General features: G+C 50.3%; 1 protein-coding gene across 2 annotated transcripts in view; it reads right to left on the reverse strand.

Moving 5' to 3' along the window:
- Positions 1-8,497: 8,497 nt before the first annotated feature.
- Positions 8,498-19,975, reverse strand: part of Slc29a3 (solute carrier family 29 member 3) — a 39,277-nt gene continuing 27,799 nt past the window's right edge. For both annotated transcript variants that reach the window (XM_076917228.1, XM_034523732.2), the window contains exons 4-6: positions 18,636-18,862; positions 15,704-15,866; positions 8,498-10,304 (exon numbers count right to left, since the gene is read on the reverse strand). In XM_076917228.1, coding sequence (XP_076773343.1) covers positions 9,650-10,304; positions 15,704-15,866; positions 18,636-18,862 — 1,045 coding nt within the window. In that variant the 3' untranslated portion in view covers positions 8,498-9,649. The remainder of the gene's footprint in view (positions 10,305-15,703; positions 15,867-18,635; positions 18,863-19,975) is intronic.

The raw sequence follows: 19,975 nt of genomic DNA on the forward strand, positions 1-19,975 counted from the left end.
AGATGTATGGTCCCTGCCCATGGTGGCCCTTGTATGGCCCTAGAGCTGTGTTTCTCAACCTGTGGTCACAACCCCTCTGGGAGTTGAATGGATTTTTTTTTTCCTTCTGGGGCTGCATATCAGATATTTACATCAAGATTTATAACAGTAGCAAAATTAGAGTTATGAAGTACCAATGAAAATAATTTTATGGCTAGCCTGTTCACGGAAATCCTCCTGCCTCGACCTCCTAAGTGCTGAGATGACAGACATGAGCCATGACATTCAGCCAGTGCCCGTCAAATTCTGCAGACCATCTCAGCTGTACCATGGCTCTGATGCAGAGTAAGGTGCTGTGAGGTTCAGTCAGAGGGTCCATCCCATAGTTCCATGGGCCTAAGAGAATCACCGGAGCTGCTGGCACTCAGACATGAGAACTGGAATCTCCTCCAATGCCTCTTCTGCTCACTCTTTCTCTGCATGGAGTCAGTGCCTGGCTGTACCCGAGTGACTGCAGGCAGAGGCTTAAACCCAGAATGGAATGATGGCTGGTGGACCACCACAGCATGAGGAACTGTATTAAAGGGTTGCAGCATTAGGAAGGGTGAGAACCTCTGAGCTAAAGGAAAAGAAGTAGTCAAGAGAGGAGCTTTGAGGCCTCTGCTAATCTCTGCCAATCCTGGCTACACTCTCTAATAAGGCCCAGCTATGAGTGTCTAGAAAGACAGTGGACAGTGGCCAAGAAGAAACAAGAGCTGTGTCCGCCTCCAAGGGAGAAGAGTTTAAACTTCTAGTAATGAAAAGATTTGCAGAACACGGACAGGAGAACAAACCAAAGTCCTGGAGCCCTGGGCACCACTCCTGCCCTGACACACAGCTAGAACACTGTTTGTTTGAACATTCTCTAGCTTCTCAGAATTTTGCTCAGTTATGCATCTAGAAGGGTCTCCTAGGTGTATGCATGGTGACATCAACCTATTGCACCCATCCTCCTCCCTGTGCTTGGGAGAGCCCTGCACAGCCTGCCCATGGGGGCATAAGTGTAGGGCAAGGCCTGGACACATCACGGGTTTACAGCGTTGGCAAGGGATTTAGATATTCCAGGTCCCTAGAACGCGTTCCAGCATGGGGAAGAGTTGGGGGTTCCAGGCTGTGAGGTCCCTTTGGCCCTATAGAGGATCTAAGAGCTCATGCTAGTTTTATTTTCTCATGGCTCTGATCAAATGCTTAACAAAAAAAAAAAAAAAAAAAAAAAAAAAGGCAAATTGAGGCAGTGTTGAGGTGGGCTTCCAGCTTGATAAGAAACAGTCCATCCTGGTGAGGAAGGGGTGGCAAGCCGGAGTATGAAGCAGGCTAGTCACACCATGCCTGCAGTCAGGAAACAGAGGCAACTGCTGGTGCCCAGCTCTCTTTCTCCTTGTTCCCCAGTCCCCAGCTTAGGGGATGGTGCTGCCCACAGCTTAGGGGATGGTGACACCCACATGGGTCTTTCCCCCCAACAGACATGCCCAATGATGTGCATCCTAGTTGAGTCCAAACCCAGCGAGAGTGATGATGGGGGGGGGGGGGATCCAATGACCCTGCGAGCATAACACAGCTCAGAAAACCTTACAAACTCAGCGTCAGGTTCGTGCCCCAACATGATCAGAATTCTGATGTAAGCATGACAAATAATTCAAGATCCAGGGCTTCAGAGCAGTCAGTGACTCATCTAGGGTCCTCCAGTTCTAAGCCAGCCCCGATTCTCCCCATTTCTAGAATCGCAGTGGCTGAGCTTTATCCCATAGAACAGGATGTGAGGAGTGGCTAGCTGGGTTCAGACTCAACTAGGATGCACATCATTGGGTATGTCTGTGGGGGGAAAGACCCATGTGGGCGTCACCATCCCCTAAGCTGTGGGTGGCACCATCCCCTAAGCTGGGGACTGGAGAACAAATAAACAAACAACAACAACAAAAGAGGAATTGGGACTTTTGCCACAACCGCCCAGAGGTCAGTCACTCAGCACGAAGCTGGCATCAACTGGCCTGGCATGTTGCAGGGCACCTGACCCTTCCCATTCCATCCCTGGGAGCTTGCTAAGCAGAAGGCTAGCTCCAGACATCTCTTTTCAGAAAGGGGACTTTTGAAGAAGCGAGGCCAGACTTCTGCATTTTCTTTTTAGTTCACGAGGCATTATTAGAAAATGCAGAAGGTTCAGTTTCTGTTTCAAAGAGTGTTTGCTGAGTGGTAGTGGCTCATTTCCCTCTTTGAGTCTCAGCAAAGACTCAGCAGAAAGAGGGAGGGAGGGAGAGAGAGAGAGAGAGAGAGAGAGAGAGAGAGAGAGAGAGAGAGAGGCTGAGCCTTACCTCAGCAGCTAATGAGCTCCAGAGAGCAGGTAGGAGGTGTGACCCTCTCACTACAGGAGGTGGCCCTGCACCCCACCTGGGTTCCAACAATGCCCGCCAGAAGTGAGATCACAGCTCTGCATCTAGACTTGCTCCTCAGTCCTCACCCTTCTTCACCCCCACCCCCACCCGCCCTCTCTCAGGCCTCAGGTGAGAGGAGAACAGGTGGGAAGATGCAAGGGAGGAGGAGGGAAGCCGTGTATGGGTGTATGGGGCACACGGAAAGGCAGGATGTGGCACTTAAAATGCAGAGGACACCCCAGTCCCTGACTGTGTCTGCAGAAGGCTGACTGAGCCTGCAGTGCACCGGCTCCTTCCAGGACCTTCCAGGCAAGCCCTTGGCCAGAACAGGAGCAGATGAAGTCTTCATCCACTCTCCCACTAGGGGCAAGCTCCTGACAACCGTCATCCATCTTTCAGAGCATGGTGGTCCTCCTAACAGGCAGCATTGGTGACATCTGGGAACTTGTCATCCCACCTGTGCTATGAAATGGGACCCGGAGGGTGGATCAAGCCCTCTGCATCCTAGCAAATGCTTCTGAAGGGTCTGATGAAACCTGCTGTTACAGGACTGGTCCCGGAGTCCTTCAACCTCGGGCACCACTGCAGCATACAGCTGCATGGCTCATTCTCCACTTTGGCTCCTCTGAAGTGCTTGTTCTGGGTATGACTCAATGATTGACAGTTCCTCTGTTTCTCAGACCTCAGACCAAACAGGTGACTTCAACCCGGCCATGGGAAGATGCCACAGGGGCACCTATCAGGCCTTCTCAGATGCATGGCTTCTGCCTTGTGCCAGAGCCTCTTCCTGAATTGTGTGGAATGTGACTGGCTTAGTGTGTGACTAGAAATGAAACTTTGGTTTGCTTCACCCACTAGTTTCCCTATAGGACATCCTTCTATCTCAAAGCAGTAAGCAGACTCGCTCTCCCATGATGTCATCTGCCAGCTAAGGCTCTAGACTTGGGTCACCATCTTGTCTCCTTTGTTCCTCCTTATGGAACCAGTGCCGGGGGGTGGGGTTGGGGGGGTAGGGGGGAGGGACAAATGATCCTCTAGCCTGGGTGACAGGTTCAGAAGGAACCAGAGCTACAGAGGCTGTCCAAGGTCATTGGCCAACTGGAAGAAGTCAGGTTCAAAAGGTCTTTTTTATTATTATTATTATCAAGGATTTTATTTTGTTCCATGTGCATGTGTGTCTACATAAGGGTGTCAGATCCTCTGGAACTGAAGTTCCAGACCGTTGCGAGCTGCCATGTGGGTGCTGGGAATTGAACCTGGAACCTCTGGAAGAGCTCTTAACTGCTGAGAACTCTGGAAGAGTGCTCTTACTGCTGAGCCATCTCTCCAGCCTCCCAGAAGTCATTCTTGAGCAGAGCCCCATCTAGCATAGGTCACTCGGGTTGGACCCCAAGTTGGAGCACGGACATCACTCTCCATTTCTGACTGATGATCTGGTGACAACTCTGATTCCTATCCCCAAAGGAGGCAAACACTCCAGCCTTTGGCCACAAGGATTCCGGGAATTCCTCATCCCACCCAGGGACCCCAGATTAAGACCTGGATATGGGTCTTAGAATGAGGCAAGACCATGTGAAGCCCAGGGCTCTAGAATGTTCCGCCCCAGTGGCATGCTTTCTCCAGCAAGGATGTTCCTCCTGAACATTCCCAAACAGTGGCACCAAATGGGGATCAAGTATTTAAATATCTGAACCTATGGGGGACATTGTCCTCAAGCCACTACGTTGTCTGTTTGAGAGGATTTCTCTGTGTAGCCTTGGCTGTGCTGGAAGTCACTGGGCTGGGCTGGAACTCACAGAAATCTGCCTGTCTCTGCCTCCCAACTGCTGGGATTAAAGGTGTGCGCCATCACTGCCCAGCCAAACCACTACATTCTGTTCCCTGGGTCTCATAGACTTCATAACCTGAAATCCTCACTGTTAACCAAGGTGCTCCTGTGAGTTTTAATAGAAGGCCTTTTGGGATATCCATCACTACTGCATCGATATCACACAGGGATTCTCTCATATCCAGGCCTTTTAGAACACAGTTCCCACCTCTCTTCCCCCACCCCCCAAACCTGACCAGAATCACCTTTAACTGTGTGTTTGTGGCAATATAGTACTTTTCTACCATGTCCCACAAAAGCTCTCTTTGCCCCAGCCCAGTTCTTGTATAGACATGTATGTGCATGTTCATGCATCTGTGAGAGCATGTGCACATGTTCCAGAACTTTCTCAGACACCACCCACTGTCCTTTTGGAAAGACAGAGTCCCTCACTGGCCTAGGATTTGCATGTAGGCTAGGCTGGCTGGCCTGCGAGCCCTAGGAAACATGCCTCCATGCTGGAATTACGAATGCACTGGGGGAGGCTGGGTTATCGAACTCGCCCTTGCAGGCAAGCATTTTGCCCACTGTGCTCGTCCCAGCAACCCAGATCCCAAAATAAAAGTATACCCTTCTGCGGCACCTCATTTCCAGCACCTATTTCTGTCTCCACATACTCACGTAAAAACCAACCAAACAAACAAACAAACAACAAACAAAACCATGTCATGGCCTTAGTGGCTTCTGAACAACAGAAATATACACCGTACAGTTCTGGAGACCAGAAAGTCCAACACCAAGATGGCAGAGGTTTAATCCTGGCGTCTGCTCTCCACTTCACTGACAACCATCCTCTAACTTAGTTCTCACTGGAAGGGATGGGAGCTTGCTTGGACTTCCTTACTAAGGCCACTGACCCCACTCAGGGGGACCGGATGGTTATTTTGAGGTCACCTCTGAGAGCCCTGACCTCCTAATGTCACTGAATATGGGATTAGTGTTTTCATACACGAATAGAGGCACATTTAGTCTTTAGGGTACCAGGGGCTATTCTGACAGGTTCTGTGCATGACCATCATCTCGCAATGATTGTGCTACAATCACATTGACAAACTGAGAAACGGGTGGAGGACACTAACCTGACCCGCCATCACATGGCCAGGAAGAGGTGAGGCTGTACATTCACACCAGTGGGCCGGATGCCGGCTTAAGCTTTTCTCCTAAGGATGGACGCCAAGGTTTTAGTTTGTTAGGTTTGTTTTATATTTATCTGCACTCCTGGTGGGGGCAACCCTTTCTCTAGCTTAGCCTTTAGCAACCTGAGTGAGAAGGCTTGTCTGAGGGTCAGAGTGCATAGCAACTCAGCTCAGGAGCCTTCCCTTTCCATCCTCAGTTCTCCTGACTCTGGGCTGGGTGTGCCTGGGATGCAGACCCAGAAGTATGGGCGTAGACAGCTGCTAGCAAGGCCTGGATCGGGGCAAGGGTGAGTCCTGAGCCGCTGGGCAGGGTATGGCCACACACAGGGAAGCTGCTGGCCATTTCAACAAGCTGACTAAGCAGCAAGAAGTGGGAATAAAAACCAAGTTTGCTAAGAGCGGAGAACATACCATCTTTGCTACCATTGTTTCGAGTCAAGCTCAGGGCAGCCAACGTTATGGTCACAGCCTGAGGTTGAGGCCAGAGTGGCAGTGGAAATCTGTGTACCTGCTACGGTGCTTACAGGCAGTGTTACAGTGTGTGCTGTGCTGTGCACTTTGTGCGGTTGGGAAGTAGGCATGGCATACTGTCACAGTCATGGGACTGACTGTTGTCCTTGCTTTTGAGACAAGGAATCAAGATACAGGAAGGCTGGCTTGCACTCCAGTGGGAGTGAGACTTCTTGACACCTACACTGTGCCCCCTGTCCCACTGCCCATGCTGAAGTGACAGTCATGGCAGTCCATGCTATAGGGGAAGGAAAGGCACATGGGAGCAGGGGGACCAGGGCCTTCGCAATCCCAGATCCCTTGCCCACCGAAGAGGATGTGTGTGCTCTGGGCTGAGGCAGGACTGAGTGGGCCCTGGTTAGCAGAGGTCTAACCCAGCTTCTCAGTTCAACGGAACCAGCACCAGGCCAGGGTTCTGAGCAACACATCCAGATGGCAGAGAATGGAAACAAGCAATGTATATAAAGAACCAAGGAGAAGAAGCCAGGCATGGAGGAACAGGCAGTTAAGCCTAGTGCTTGGGAGGCTGAGGCAGAAGAATCCTGAATCAGAAGCCAAGCTGAGCTCCACAGTAGAGCCTCTCTCAACAACATAAAACCAGAGCCACCGAGAAACTTCAGACTTCGGGAGAGCAAGAAAGGAGGCTGGGTGAGGACTTGGGAGTCAAGGAAGGACTGGCTTTAATTTCCATCTATGTGAGTGACTCTGGGAAAGTCAGTGAAGCTCATTGAGCCCAAGGTAGGGAATCTACATAGAAGAATCCTTCACCTATGGCAAGATGCTTACTCCCACAAGTCACCGTGGTCAAAAGACTCAAGACTAGGAGCAGGGCAGTTAAACCCATAGGCTGCTCACAACCTGTCCTGTCTGCCCCTGCCTGAAACTGCACTTTTCTTCCCTGCTCTCCTCTCTGAGAGGGATGGCTCTTCGGTAATATGCCCACTTAGGTGAATAAGAGGAGATAGCCCTGCCAGCTGAGCAGCCACATCTCCTCCATACCCAGGGTGGGCACGGATTCATCCCTCTGTCTGGATGCCAAACCATAGCTTCTACCTAACCTTCCAGTCCATTCAGACTCTACTCTGGTCCCCAAGAGCCAACCCCTCCACCAGAGCCTGTGAGAGCAGTATATTTCCCCCCACCCCCACCCCATGCATACTCACACATGCATGCATGCATGCGAGCACACACACACACACACACACACACACATACACACACCACACATACAGCTGCTTCTATTTAATTAGATACATGGCCCACTTCTAGCACACCCAAGACTGGGATGGGCCAACCCCCTGGACCCACACCAGAAGCCATCCACATTACATAGGGGATGGAAGGCAATGTTTGTGTTTGTTTGTTTGTTTGTTTCTTTTTAAACTAGGTTCAAGTTTAGAAAACCTCTCAAGGGCATCTTCTCCCATCCTTCAGCTGAGTGGGAGTGGGAATCAGACCACGGTAGGGAGCATAAGCTGATGGATGCCACTGGGGGGATTATACTGCCTCCCACTTAATCAGCATCTGCAGGATCCCCCAGCCCATGCTTCTCCACTGGCTTTCGGCTCAGAGGGTAGTCATGTCTTGGGGATGCGCTCTCACTCTGTCTGCAGGAATCTTGAGAAAGGACACTCGGTCTGATAAAGTCCTCTGATCTGGGAGCCAGCCCTCCTCCCACAACAGCCTCTCAGGAGCCCTTGTCACCTATTCAACCAGAACTTTGTTTCACCGTGTCACCCACCTCTATATGAGGGGACATGGTGTCCTGGGTGGGGTGACAGAGTCTGGAGGTCCTCTTCTGAAACTACCAGAACTACAACTGTTGGGAAATGAACCAAAACGAAGCAGCCCCAATTTCTGCTGAGCAAGTGTCAGCATTGTGCTGACATCTAGAAGCCTATGACAGCAGAGGTGACAGCCAGCCTCACTGGGCAACACCTTGGGCAGGCCATCTTCCTGCCCACCCTCACCTCACCAGCTTCCTCCCTCACTGGAATCTGTATCATCCTCAGTATGTTGGACGTGAGTGTGGAAGAGGGAGTCTCTGCCTCTCTCCTGAGATCACAGCTGTCTGGACCTGCCTCTGCTTGTCCCAAGCAAGGTCACGTGTGTGCAGTCTAGAAGAGCTTGCTGCTCTTCCTCCTCAGGCTAAGCCTGGAAGGGCCTCACTTTTGCTGGTTCTTGAACAGTATGATGGTGAATTTCCATCGTCTCTGAGACTGGCTTGAGAATCACCTTGGAAACACACTTGGCTGCGGGGATGTTTCCAGAGAAGTGTAACCGAGGAAGACCCGTCTTGGATGTAGGCAGTGCAGCACCGTCCCATGACTGAGGTCCTAGAGGTACACACAGTGTGATCAGCCACTTCCACATCCACTTGCTGTGCCTTTCCACCTTGACGACAGGGGACAGTGTCCCCTCTTAAACTGTGAGCCAGGAGAAACCTTTCCTTCCTTAAGCTGCTTTAGTCGGGCATTTTGTTACAGCAATGGGGAAAGGTAGCATGTCCCAAAGCCGTCCCTACATCCCTCCAAATCGCCCAATCTTAGCACACCGCTTTCTGCCAAGACCTCAATTGATGGAGACACCAACAAAGCTTGTATTGAGAATCCCAGTATTTATTATGCCTTGAACCAAGGGCCCCGACAAGCTGTAAACATGATTGTTAAAACAGACTCCCCCCTTCGCTAAACAGGCTGTAGGTAGACCACTGGGTCATACAACCCTCATCTGGAGACCGGGCCTACCAGGCCCAGGCCCTAACAGAGGGAGCCTTTGGGAGCTCAGGCCTCAGGGAGGAAGGCTTAGGACGCCTGTCTTGTGGGGCTTTCCTGCTGGTTAGCCTCTTCTCACGCACCGAGCCCAGGAATCAGCATGTGCTTGGACCCTAGGCCTGAGTACTGGCCGTTGCAGAGGGGACCTCAAACCCAGGAGCCTCTTTCAGAACAGGGAGCCCTGGAGATTCTCTTGCACCTTGCTGTCTGTTGGAAAGAGTGAGGCTGGATTCTGGCCTTGTGACAACACAAGTTAGACACAGGCTACTTACGGGCTATGAAAGTAACATACCCCACTCTTTACAACTGCACCTTTTTTCTTTTCTTGAGATGGTGTCTCAGATAGCCCAGGTTGGCCTCAAACTCCCTATGTAGCTGAGGATGGCCTTGAACTTCTGATGCCCCTGCTTCCACTTTTCAAGAGCTAGGATTACAGGTTTTCAACAACATGTCCAGTTTGTGCAGTGCTGGGGATGGAAGCTGGGGCTTTATGGATGCTAAACAAACATCCTACCGACTGGGCTAGATCCCGGCTACACCCTCATCCTTCAGTTGGCTCTGGAGTGTTCTCTCGAAGTGTTTGGAATGTCTCAGGGTTTTTTTGTTTTCAGCTTTTTTTTTTTTTTTTTTTTTTTTTTTTTTTTTTTTTTTTTTTTTTTTTTGAGAAAGGGTTTCCCGATGTAGCCAGACTGGCCTTGAACTCACAGTGGTCCTGCAGCTCCAGCCTCTTGCATGCTGGGATTACAGGTGTGATGCACCATGCTAGGCTGTGTCTGGAATGTCTCTTTGCACAGGATGTGCAAGGATGTGGCTCACAAGCAGTCTGAGAGAAAGGCAGTATGACTGGGCTCTGTTCTGCATCAAATAAAACGCCAACCCCTTGCTTAACACCACCAGACCTCGGCTCACCCTGTCCATCTCCCAAGGACCCAAGCCTCACACACTCACACAGTACCCACATCCTTGCCGCCCCTCCTAGATAAAGTGTTCAAGCAGGGCCGCACAGGCTGAGCCCAGCATCAAGCCCACAGACATATAGAACAACATCACTACACTGGTGGCCTCAGCCAGCTCCCGGGGTACAATCTTGGGCCCATAGATTAGCACCAGAGTACTGAAGTAACCGTTACTGAGCCCCAAGAGGCAGGTGAAGACCACAGGGTAGATGTCAGACTGGAAAAGCACCACAGTCAGGTGTGAGCGCGGCTGGTAGTTACAGAACAAGAAGAGAGGCACAAGGCAGATACGAGAGAGTGCCAGTCCAGGGAGCAGCTTGCTCCTAGGACCTGGCACTTGGATCCAGGCTGTGACCTGTCTGCCACAGAGGTCAGCAAAGTTGAAAAGGAGAAAGACGGTGAGGGGCACGAAAAACTTGGAGGTCCATGGGGAGCCGGTGCCCTTATGCATGGACTGGATGTTGGTGGAGATGGCAGGGAAGATGAGGCTGGTGACGAAGTAGAGGGAAACAGTGCAGAACCCAAGGCCAGCTGTCTTCTTCAGGATGGGTCCAAGGGGCGGCGTGTACACCACTCTGGATGCAGGAGCCATGGAGGAGGTGCTGGGAGCATCCTGGGATGGGTTGTCTTCACCAGAAAACACGTGGACTGGGGCAACTGGCCTCATGTAGTACCTGCAGAGGGACAGGGACATGGTCAGTGAGTCCCTGTGGACCTGAACTTCGGGGCCAAGTTGTTAGAGATGGCTTGTGTTTATCCCTGTCCAGGCTGCCAGGCTGGACTCCAGTCCCTGGATCAAAGGTCATACCATGAGCAGAGACAGGAAACCAGCCCTGATCACTGCATGGTAAATGGAGGCCCCAGCCTGGTTTTGGGCGTTGGAAAGGGGAGATTTAGGTAAAAACACTCAGGGATGTAAAATGTAAGCAGAGTATGATGGCTCGGGTCAGGAGTCCTGGCCCTTGGGAGGCTGAGGCAGAAGGATTGCATTGAGTCTGGGGGCACCTTGAGCTTCACAGTGAGACCGTGGCTCGGTTAGAAGGGTGTTGGCTTAGCATGTATGAGGCCCTTGATCTGATCCCCAGAACCACACAAAACACACATGGAAGCTCATCTGTAATCCTGGCACTGAGACAGACGATTCAGAAGTTTAAAGTCATCCTGAGCTACACAGTGAGTTGAAGCCAGCCTGAGCTACACTGTGCATTGCAGGGTAGCCTGAGCGAGCCACAGAGCGAGACCCTGTCTCAACAAATAATCAATGCCTCCCCCAACAAAACCCTATGAAGTTACTTACACACACACACACACACAGAGAGAGAGAGAGAGAGAGAGAGAGACAGAGAGAGACAGAGAGAGACAGAGAGACAGAGAGAGAGAGAGACAGAGACAGAGAGAGAGGTGGGGGGAAGGAGAGAAATTCTGAAACAAACGTGGAATTCAGCTATAAAGATCTTAAGCCTTAATCCCAGCACTTGGGAGGCAGAGGCAGGCAGATTTCTGAGTTCGAGGCCAGCCTGGTCTACACAGTGAGTTCCAGGACAGCCAAGGCTAACAGAGAAACCCTGTCTCGAAAAACCAAAAACCAAAAACCAAAAAAAAAAAAAAAAAAAAAAAAAAAAAAAAAAAAAAAAAGATTTTAAGCCTTATACAGCCTTAATGCCTATATATAATTTATAAATAATACATAGAACACACACAACAGCCTAGGTCATGCATCCCAGCATTCATAAACGCATACCTATCCCAATCTGGACAAACTGACTTGTGGCCACCCCGTCACTCACATGGCTCTGTGGCCCTCCATTCTGTCATGGCATCACAGCCAAGCATGGACTTTAAAAGCCCCCCTACAGATGACATGCAGGTTGCCTGGTCCTTCGATACTGCCCGTCCCAGGGCAGTATGTAATCTACATGTATACCTGGGCACACAAGAAAAGATCCGTGGATTCAAAGACTTACACTTTTAAATGTTTGAGATGTCTCAACAGGTAAAAGTGCTTGATGTCATATCTAACTAATAACATGAGTTGGGTACCTGAAACCTGTGGATGGAGAGAACCAGCTTTTTTACGTTGGCTTCTGACTTCCATATGTACACCATACACTACACACACATGCACACACACACACACACACAGAGACAGAGATGGGGGGCACATAGAAAAGGAAAGAACAGTCTGGAGAGATGGCTCAATAGTTAAGAGAACTATTACTCCTCCAGAGGACCAGAGTTCAAGTCCCAGGATTTACCTAGTGCCTCTCAGATGTCTATAGCTTCAGTTCCAGGGGATCTGACAGCCTCACATAGACACACATGCAGGTAAAACATCAATGCACGTAAAAATTTTAAGAAGCTGGAGAGATGGCTCAGCAGTTAAGGGCACTGACTGTTCTTCCAGAGGAATGGGTTCAAATCCCAGCACCTACACAGCAGCTCACAGCTGTCTGTTTCTCCAAGATCTGATATTTTCACATAGAAATCCATGGCAGGCAAAACACCAATGCACATTAAAATAAAGGTAAATAATTTAAAAAATTAAAAAGAGAAGGGATTTATTACAATGGCTGTCTTAGCTGTTCTATTGCTATGAAGAGAAACCATGGCCACAGCAACTCTTAGAAAAGAGAACGTTGGCTTACAGTGTCAGAAGTTCAGTCCATTATCATCATGGTGGGAAACATGGCAACATGGCAGACAGACACAGTGCTGGAGTAGTATCTGAGAGTTCTATATCCCAATCCACAGGCAGCACAAAGAGAAAGCCATTGGACCTGGATTAAGCTTTGAAACCTCAAAGCCCACCACCCACCCCACCTGCCCAGTCACACACTTCCTCCAACCAAGCCACACCTACTCCAACAAGTCCACGCCCCCAATCCTTCTCAAGCAATGCCACTGCCTGTTGACTAAGCATTTAAATACATGAGCTATGGGGACCGTTCTTATTCAAACCACCACAATGGCTAACAGGCTGTGACCCTGTTAGTCCAACAATGGCTGTCTACCACCAGAAAGTCCAAATATCCAGCAGTTGTTCAGCCCAGGAGACTTGATGTCTCTGGTAGTCTTCAGTATGTGCCAGAATCCCGTCAGTGAAGGAAGATTTTCCCAGAGAGATCTAGAGCAAGCAAGCAAAGAGTAAAAACTTCCTCCTTCCATGTCCTTTACATCAGCTGCCCAGAAGGTGGGGCCCAGATTAAAGGTGCATCCTCTCTCCTCAAAAGATCTGGATTAAAAGTGGGTCTTCCCACCTGAGATGATTTAAGTAAGAAAACCCCCTCATAGGTGTACCCAGCTGCTTGGGATTCAGTCAGTTCCAGGGGCAGTCAAGTTGACAACCAAGAACGGCCATCACACACTGGCTTACTATGCATCTCCTTCCATTGGAGATAGACAGCTTCCTGCCGTGTTGAGCATGCTTGCTTGTGTCTAGGGAAGCTCCTGGGAAGCAAGGCCCTGGACAAGGATTAGTTGCCTCTGCAGGATCCCTGCCCTGCACACTCTCACCTCCAACACTATTCACCTTTTCACACCTTCCGTGTGGGGTACTTTGCCTTGCTGGGTGACATTGCCTGATCCTCTGAAGCTCTCTGGGCCCCAGCTCTCTGAAAGGCAGGAGGCCCAGGCAGACTGTATTAACATGGGCTAAATAACACCTGGGCCTGGTTTCTGTCCCACATCTGCCTTTCTTTTAGACCCCCCCCAGTTAGACTTGCCCCTCTCTGGACCTCAGTTTCTTCAGTGTAAGGTGGCGGTGGCAGTTTTATAGAGGCAGGAGGTGTCTTTTTTTTTTTTTCAAAATTTTTACAAAGTTTTATTTATGAACATGAAGGCTCAAACTCTCACGACTCAACTCTGACAATAGACATGAAGAAATAAGTATAGAACTCCTATTGTCTTTCTGGTAAAGCTTGGGACCCTTGCATGCTTGAATAAGCCTCTTGGTTTTTTTTTTTTTTTTATCCTTTTTTTATTTACATCTCTTTTTATTGGATATTTTATTTACATTTCAGATGCCATCTCCTTTCCCCATCCCCCCTCCCCAGAAAATCCCTATTCCGTGCTCCCTTTTCCTTTTTGCATTTATACACTTTTTTTAAAATGTTAATCAAAGGCTTTATAAGTTTGGTAATGCTCAATCAGAAGTGTAACCCAATACCCAACCTAGATATATCAACTATCTTTGACTGGTGGAGACACATGAACATCTGCCTCCCTGTCTCCCCCCTCTTTCTCTCTCTTTCTCTCTCTCATCACCTAGCTTCGTCAGGAGGTGTCTTAGTTAGGGTTTCTATTGCTACAACGAGACACCATGACCAAGAAGCAACTTGGAGAGGAAAGGGTTTATTCAGTGTACACTTCCACATCACTGTTCATCACTAAAGGAAGTCAGGACAGGAACTCAAACAGGACAGGAACCTGGAGGCAGGAACTGATGCAGAGGCCATTGGAGGAGTGCTGCTTACTGACTTGCTCTCCCTGGCTTGCTCAGCCTGCTTTCTTATAGAACCCAGGGCCACCAGCCTAGGGATGGCTCCACCCACAATGGGCTGGGCCCTGCCTCATCAATCACTAATTAAGAAAATGCCAGGCCTAGAGAGATGGCTCAGTGGTTAAGAGCACTGACTGCTCTTCCAGAGGTCCTGAGTTCAATTCCCAACAACCACATGGTGGTTCACAACCATCTGTAAAGGGATCAGATGTCCTCTTCTGGTGTGTCTGAAGACAGCTACAGTGTGTTCATATACATTAAATAAATAAACAAAAACAAAAAACAACAAAGAAAATGCCTTACAGCTGTATCTCATGGAGGCATTTCCTCAGCTGAGGTTTCCTCCTTTCAGATACCTCTAGCTTATGTTGAGTTGACATCAGACTAGCCACCACAGAAGGTCCAGAAGCCCAGGCCATTGGCCCCCAGCTCAGAGCTCAGAGCAGCCGAGCCAGTGGTGGGAGTCATTAGTGTGACTCTGGGCTCGTGCACTGGGAGCACCCTTGTAGTGAGATACAGTCAGTACAGAGGCCTGAGATACGCCCTCCACAAGCCCCAGCCAGACATAAGTTTCTGCACATAGGATTTCTCACCCAGGTTTAATCAACAAAAATATAGTTGCTTCATGGGCAACAGGGTCCCCGAAGGCCCAGTTGGACTGTGTTTGGCTTACCCAGGTGAACTGAGAAACATCTCAGTACCGGTGGTGCTGGGGTGTGAAGAAAAGGGAGGCTGTGGGGACTCTCAGGGTGTCATTCCTTTCAGGAACAAAGGAACAAAACAAGAGAAGATCCTCAAGGCCACAATACCACTCTGGGAATAGCTCCAAGGCTCAACATCACAAGGAAAGATGCCTGATTGAACCATCATCCTTCACCTCCAAAGTGCTGGATATGAGTCTGTGCCACCATGCCTGGTGTACATGCACTGGGATTGAACCCTGGGCTTCATACACTCAAGGCAAGCACTCTGCCGACTCAGTTACATCCTCAACCCCAGCTTCAGTTTTCAAAGAGCAGTAGAAGGCACAAAAGACACGAATGGAACTTGAGAGAGACCAGGGGTCCCACAGGCAGTGAACTGAAAGTAGAGGTTGACCGTTCTGACCCCTGGTTTACTCCCTTGCACGTATAAATAATAGCAAGTTATCATGACCTTAGGAGAAACGGGAATGTGCGGGTATAAATGAGATAAAGAAACTCAGGCTGCACCTTCCGCTAGAGCTGGGGGTGTGGGCGGGGCGTGGGCGGGGCTGATGGGCGTGGGCGGGGCTGATGGGCGTGGGCGGGAACAGGGACGCGTCCAGTCTTAGGAACTGGTTCCTTATTCAATCCCACTTCCACTGCAAGGTCTTTCCTGACCACAAGCTTTTAGGCCATACTGGTTTAGAGGTGTGGTCAGAGCCAGCTCCTCCCACCCAAGACCGATTTACAGCACAACTGAGGGACCCTGGAACAAAACTCCTTCATGCTTCAGCCCTCTGAAAACTCACAGTCCTGGGAGGCAGTCAACCGATAGGCACAGGGACCTATGTTCCAATCAGATGACCAGATATGGAGGGCAGGGGGACCTCACCTGGCATACTCCAGTTGGGGCAGCAGTAGGTAGAGACCCACACAAAGCCCAAGGAAGACCGCTGCCGTGAGGAAGAAGGCTAGCGCGCTGTCCCGCACATCACTGGATGCTGCCAAGTCCACCAGCGAGGCCACAGCGCTGACTGTCCCTCCCATGGCTCCTCCTATAGAGAGCAAGAGGACACCATGAGGACTTCACAACGAGCTCAGGAGGGCACATGGCCTCAGAATCCAGCCCCCTCACCACCACCCCATCACACACATTCACTGAAAACACCTCGGTGCTCACAGCATCTGAAGCTGGACAGGGGGATGGGGATGAGGGGAGGGGAGTCCCTGCAGCCTGAGGTCCAGAGCTTTGGACAGTGTTTCTGTCCACCTTACTGCCTCTCCCATACTGTGGGAACTGCCCTTGGTGCCAGTAGACAATTCTTCCAACTTCCCAGCCTTAGGTTCTTCAGCCCAGGTGGGGCTGGAAGCCAGGACTTAGGGCAGGCAAAACCCAAACTAGCACAATGATCCTGGGGACTCATGCTGTGTGATCCCTGACAAGCCTCTTGACCTCTCTGTGCCTGTTACACGGCTTGCTCCTGTGTGCCCACCCCTTAGGTCTGTTGTAAGGATTAAAAGGATTACTGCTTGTTAAACAGAGTCTGACGCCCAAACGCCAAGTAAATCTTCAGGTTCCCAATTAGCTACTTGGCTAGTCCCATCTTTCCCACATCAAAGCAGAAGTAATGGGGTAAACCCTTTGCTACGGGGGTGCCCACTTCTGAGAAGCCTTAATCCCCACCTGGGCGCTCTGGAAGAAGTGCAGTTAGCTCAGAGAGCCGCTCGGTGGCCGCCAGGAGGAAGAGATCTTAACAGCCCTACTGTCGATCCTCTCTCCCTTCCAACTTGAATCTACAATATTATCGGCAGCCACAAACCGGGCCTCGGGGAGCTCATCTTTCATGACTCTTTCTATCTCATCACTTATGGAAATATATGCAAATGAGGGCTTTGGAAGGGAAAAAAACACCCGCACAAAACAAATGAATTGTTCCTCAGATGCCAACATGCACAGGATTCACAGATGGGTTCCTCTGGACCAAAAAAAAGCTAAGGGGGCTGGGGCCACTGGAAACTGAGGCAGCTCAGTTGGCCCGGGGTGCTGGCCTGGTGCTGGGGAGGGCCGAGTACCTTAGTGCTGACATGGAAGTCTTAATTTCATCTATTCTTTTTATTCTTCGAGGCAGAGTGTCACTTAGGTGGCCCTGCCTGGCCTGATGTTCACATTCCTCCTGTCTCAGTCTGTGAAGCACTGGGTTATAGGTGTATGCCATATATTCCATACTTTTTAAAAACTAGATCTTCAAAAAAAAATTCCCAGGAGACACTCTTCTCTAGACATCTTCAGGTGGACTAGTGAGGCCACATGCTGGCTGTCAGCAGGGCTGAAGCTGTATTGAAGAGCTCTGACCAGATGGGGTAGGGGTGGGAAGGTGAGCGGGTAGAGCCTCTTTTCTGAGGTCAGTGGTGACAAAGGGATTAGCGTTTGACAGCCATCCCTTTAGGTCCGGCCCTGCTTTTCTAGAAGTCATGCCAGGAGCGTGTTGACTGTATTCAGAAAACCCAATGACAAGTTCATTTCTATTTTATTTTAGGCCCAAGGGTTTCCTGGGATAGACGAGAAGCCTAATCCTATATCAAAAATAGCAAACAGACGGAGTTCATATCTAGCCTCTGATCCACAGAGAGTAATTGCCTCAAGTGCTGGCTGGAGAGGGAATTAGAGGCTCGGGAGGAAAGATATGGATCTATTAGTGATGTCTGGCACTGGTATGGAGCAGGGAGGGGTGGACATGCGCTTGTCAAGGTACTTGTCATCCCTGCCACATCCTGCCTAGCATATTAACTAACAAGCATAGTCCTGCGCATTGTACCATTCTTTTTCAGGTAGGCAAGTGTTTAAAAGCACCAGGGACATATGGGGACACAGAGAAGAGCAGCCTTCAGGCTTGCTTTAGGGGACAGTGGTCGTCACATAAAACAGATGCTAACTGACCCAGCTTTGTTTACCTTGTGGGGCCATCTGAGTGAGAGGAAAAAAAAAAAAAAAAAAAACCAGCCAAGGTCCCTGGTAACCGGCTTAGCATCCACTTCCAGACTTCAGCTAGAGAGATGCCCCAAGTCAGGGCCCCGAGCAAGCCACGGCATGGCACGGTCTGGGGGAACCAGCAGCTTAGCCACTAGACTATCGGCTCTGATAGGATGTCCCTGGCAGAGGGTACAGCCTCTATAAAACTGGAAAGGAAAGAAAGACAGAAAAGAGGGAGGGAGGAAAAGGAGTGGGGGAAGAAAAAGTGAAAGAGAGGAAAAGGGCCAAGTGGGAGGGAGACAAGGAGGGAAGGAAGGAAAGGAAGGCAGGCTGGTTTCAGAGACGATGCTTTAAAGGCATAGTGTGCTTCCACCATGGCTATGGTCCTACTGCCCCCGCCCTGCCACCTACCCATTCTACTGCCAAGACTCTACACCTTCTGTGGAGCCACAGAGACCCATCTGGAGTCTAGGTGAGCTAAGGGCTCTGGAAGTTGCTCCCAACATGGCTTCCATGCCTGCCTGAGTCTCCTCTGATGCTCACTCTGTGTACAGCCTGGGCCCATGCTGCAAGATAGCCCAGGCAACCATGATGAGGTCCATGTTCAATGCCACTGAGGCCCACCCCTGTGAACAATAGGTAAAGCAGTGGAGAGCCATGTCCCGTCCCCCTCCCCACTCCCCATCCCAACCTCCATCTGCTGTCTAAGCTACAGACAGAGCAGAAAGAATGGCTCTCAGCTTCCGAGTCTGGGATGATTTGCTGGGTGTTGCTAGGAAAATAAAGCAGATACCAGGATACATTTCTTCTTCTGGAAAGACCACTGTGGCTTCCTCTTGTGGTGGGCTCTCACCTAATATCAGTGCCTGGGCATTCCTCATGGGGAACAAGCCTGTCAGGCCATACACGCTGCTGTTGAAGATGGTGGAGGAACTGCTGACAATGGCCATGCACGCGATGGTGACGCTGAAGAAGCCTTGGGTCCAGGAGGAAGTATCCACCTTCACCAGCACAACCATAACCACAAAGATGGCCAAGGAGATGGACAGTGAGGCCAGAACACGAACATGCACCTGGACCCTGGGAAGAGGACCAGGAACAGTAGTTAGACTCCCCCCCAGGCCTCTCCTGAGGCTGGTGAGTCACAGGAGAGAAGGCAGTGAGGTCGACGTGGGGCATGACCTTGAAATCTGCAAGGAGACTTGGGGGCCCAGCTTCCACTTCTGCAGAGGGGGTGTCCATCTATACATGGAGGAATGGGGGGGGGGGTGCTCCAGGGAGCTTTATGTAACACAAAGATCTAAGCCCAGTGAGGGGCCAGGAGACATTGCTGATTGTTACCAATCTGACGCTCAAGGCCAGGACACCAGACAAGACCCTACTTCTGCTACATCGCTGAGCTCCTGGTGGACCAAATTTGTCACTTGGGGAGGGAAGAGCGTGACCACCATTGATGTCACAGAACTTGGTTTGTGCTCAATTTTCTTCCAGTTGTTCTCTACGCTCTGCCCCGTTCACCTTCCACCGGGTTCTGTGGCATAGGCAGACTCTTGGTCCCCTACACATAGGTAAGGAAGCTGAGCCCAGAAAGGTTAAAAAGAAGCTGGCTCAATATCACTCAGCCATGAGGCCAGGAGTTCTCAGAAGTTTCTCCTTAGCTGGGATGGCAGCTGCCGAGACCACACCCTTGCAGTCAGTGCCAGGACCCCAGGCAGTCCATTAAAATACCACCCTGCACCCAAGCCAAGGCTCTCCAGCTACCTCCCCTGACCCCCAATGACCAGGGAGGAGGGCAGGCATAGGAACCATCAAAGGTGGCTGTGCAGCCCTCTACCCCAAAAGAGCGAACACCATCCTGAGGCTGTTGGAACCATCAGATTACAATAAACTTTAGGGTCTGGAGAGATGGTTCAGTGGTTAAGGGCACTGACTGCTCTTCCAGAGGTCCTGAGTTCAATTCCCAGCAAACACATGGTGGCTCACAACCATCTGTAACGGGATCTGATGCCCTCTTCTAGTGTGTCTGAAGACAGCGACAGTGTACTCATATAAATAAAAAATAAATCTTTTAAAAAAATAAGCTTTAAGCCTGATTGGATGTTCAATTCTGTTTCCCATTAACTAGAGAGAAGGGGGGGGGGGGGGTGTGTGCAGATGGAAGAAAAGCCAGATTAGAAGCAGAGATGTTTTCCA

Source organism: Arvicanthis niloticus, chromosome 20 (genome assembly GCF_011762505.2).
Source record: "Arvicanthis niloticus isolate mArvNil1 chromosome 20, mArvNil1.pat.X, whole genome shotgun sequence".
Classification (NCBI taxonomy): domain Eukaryota; kingdom Metazoa; phylum Chordata; class Mammalia; order Rodentia; family Muridae; genus Arvicanthis; species Arvicanthis niloticus.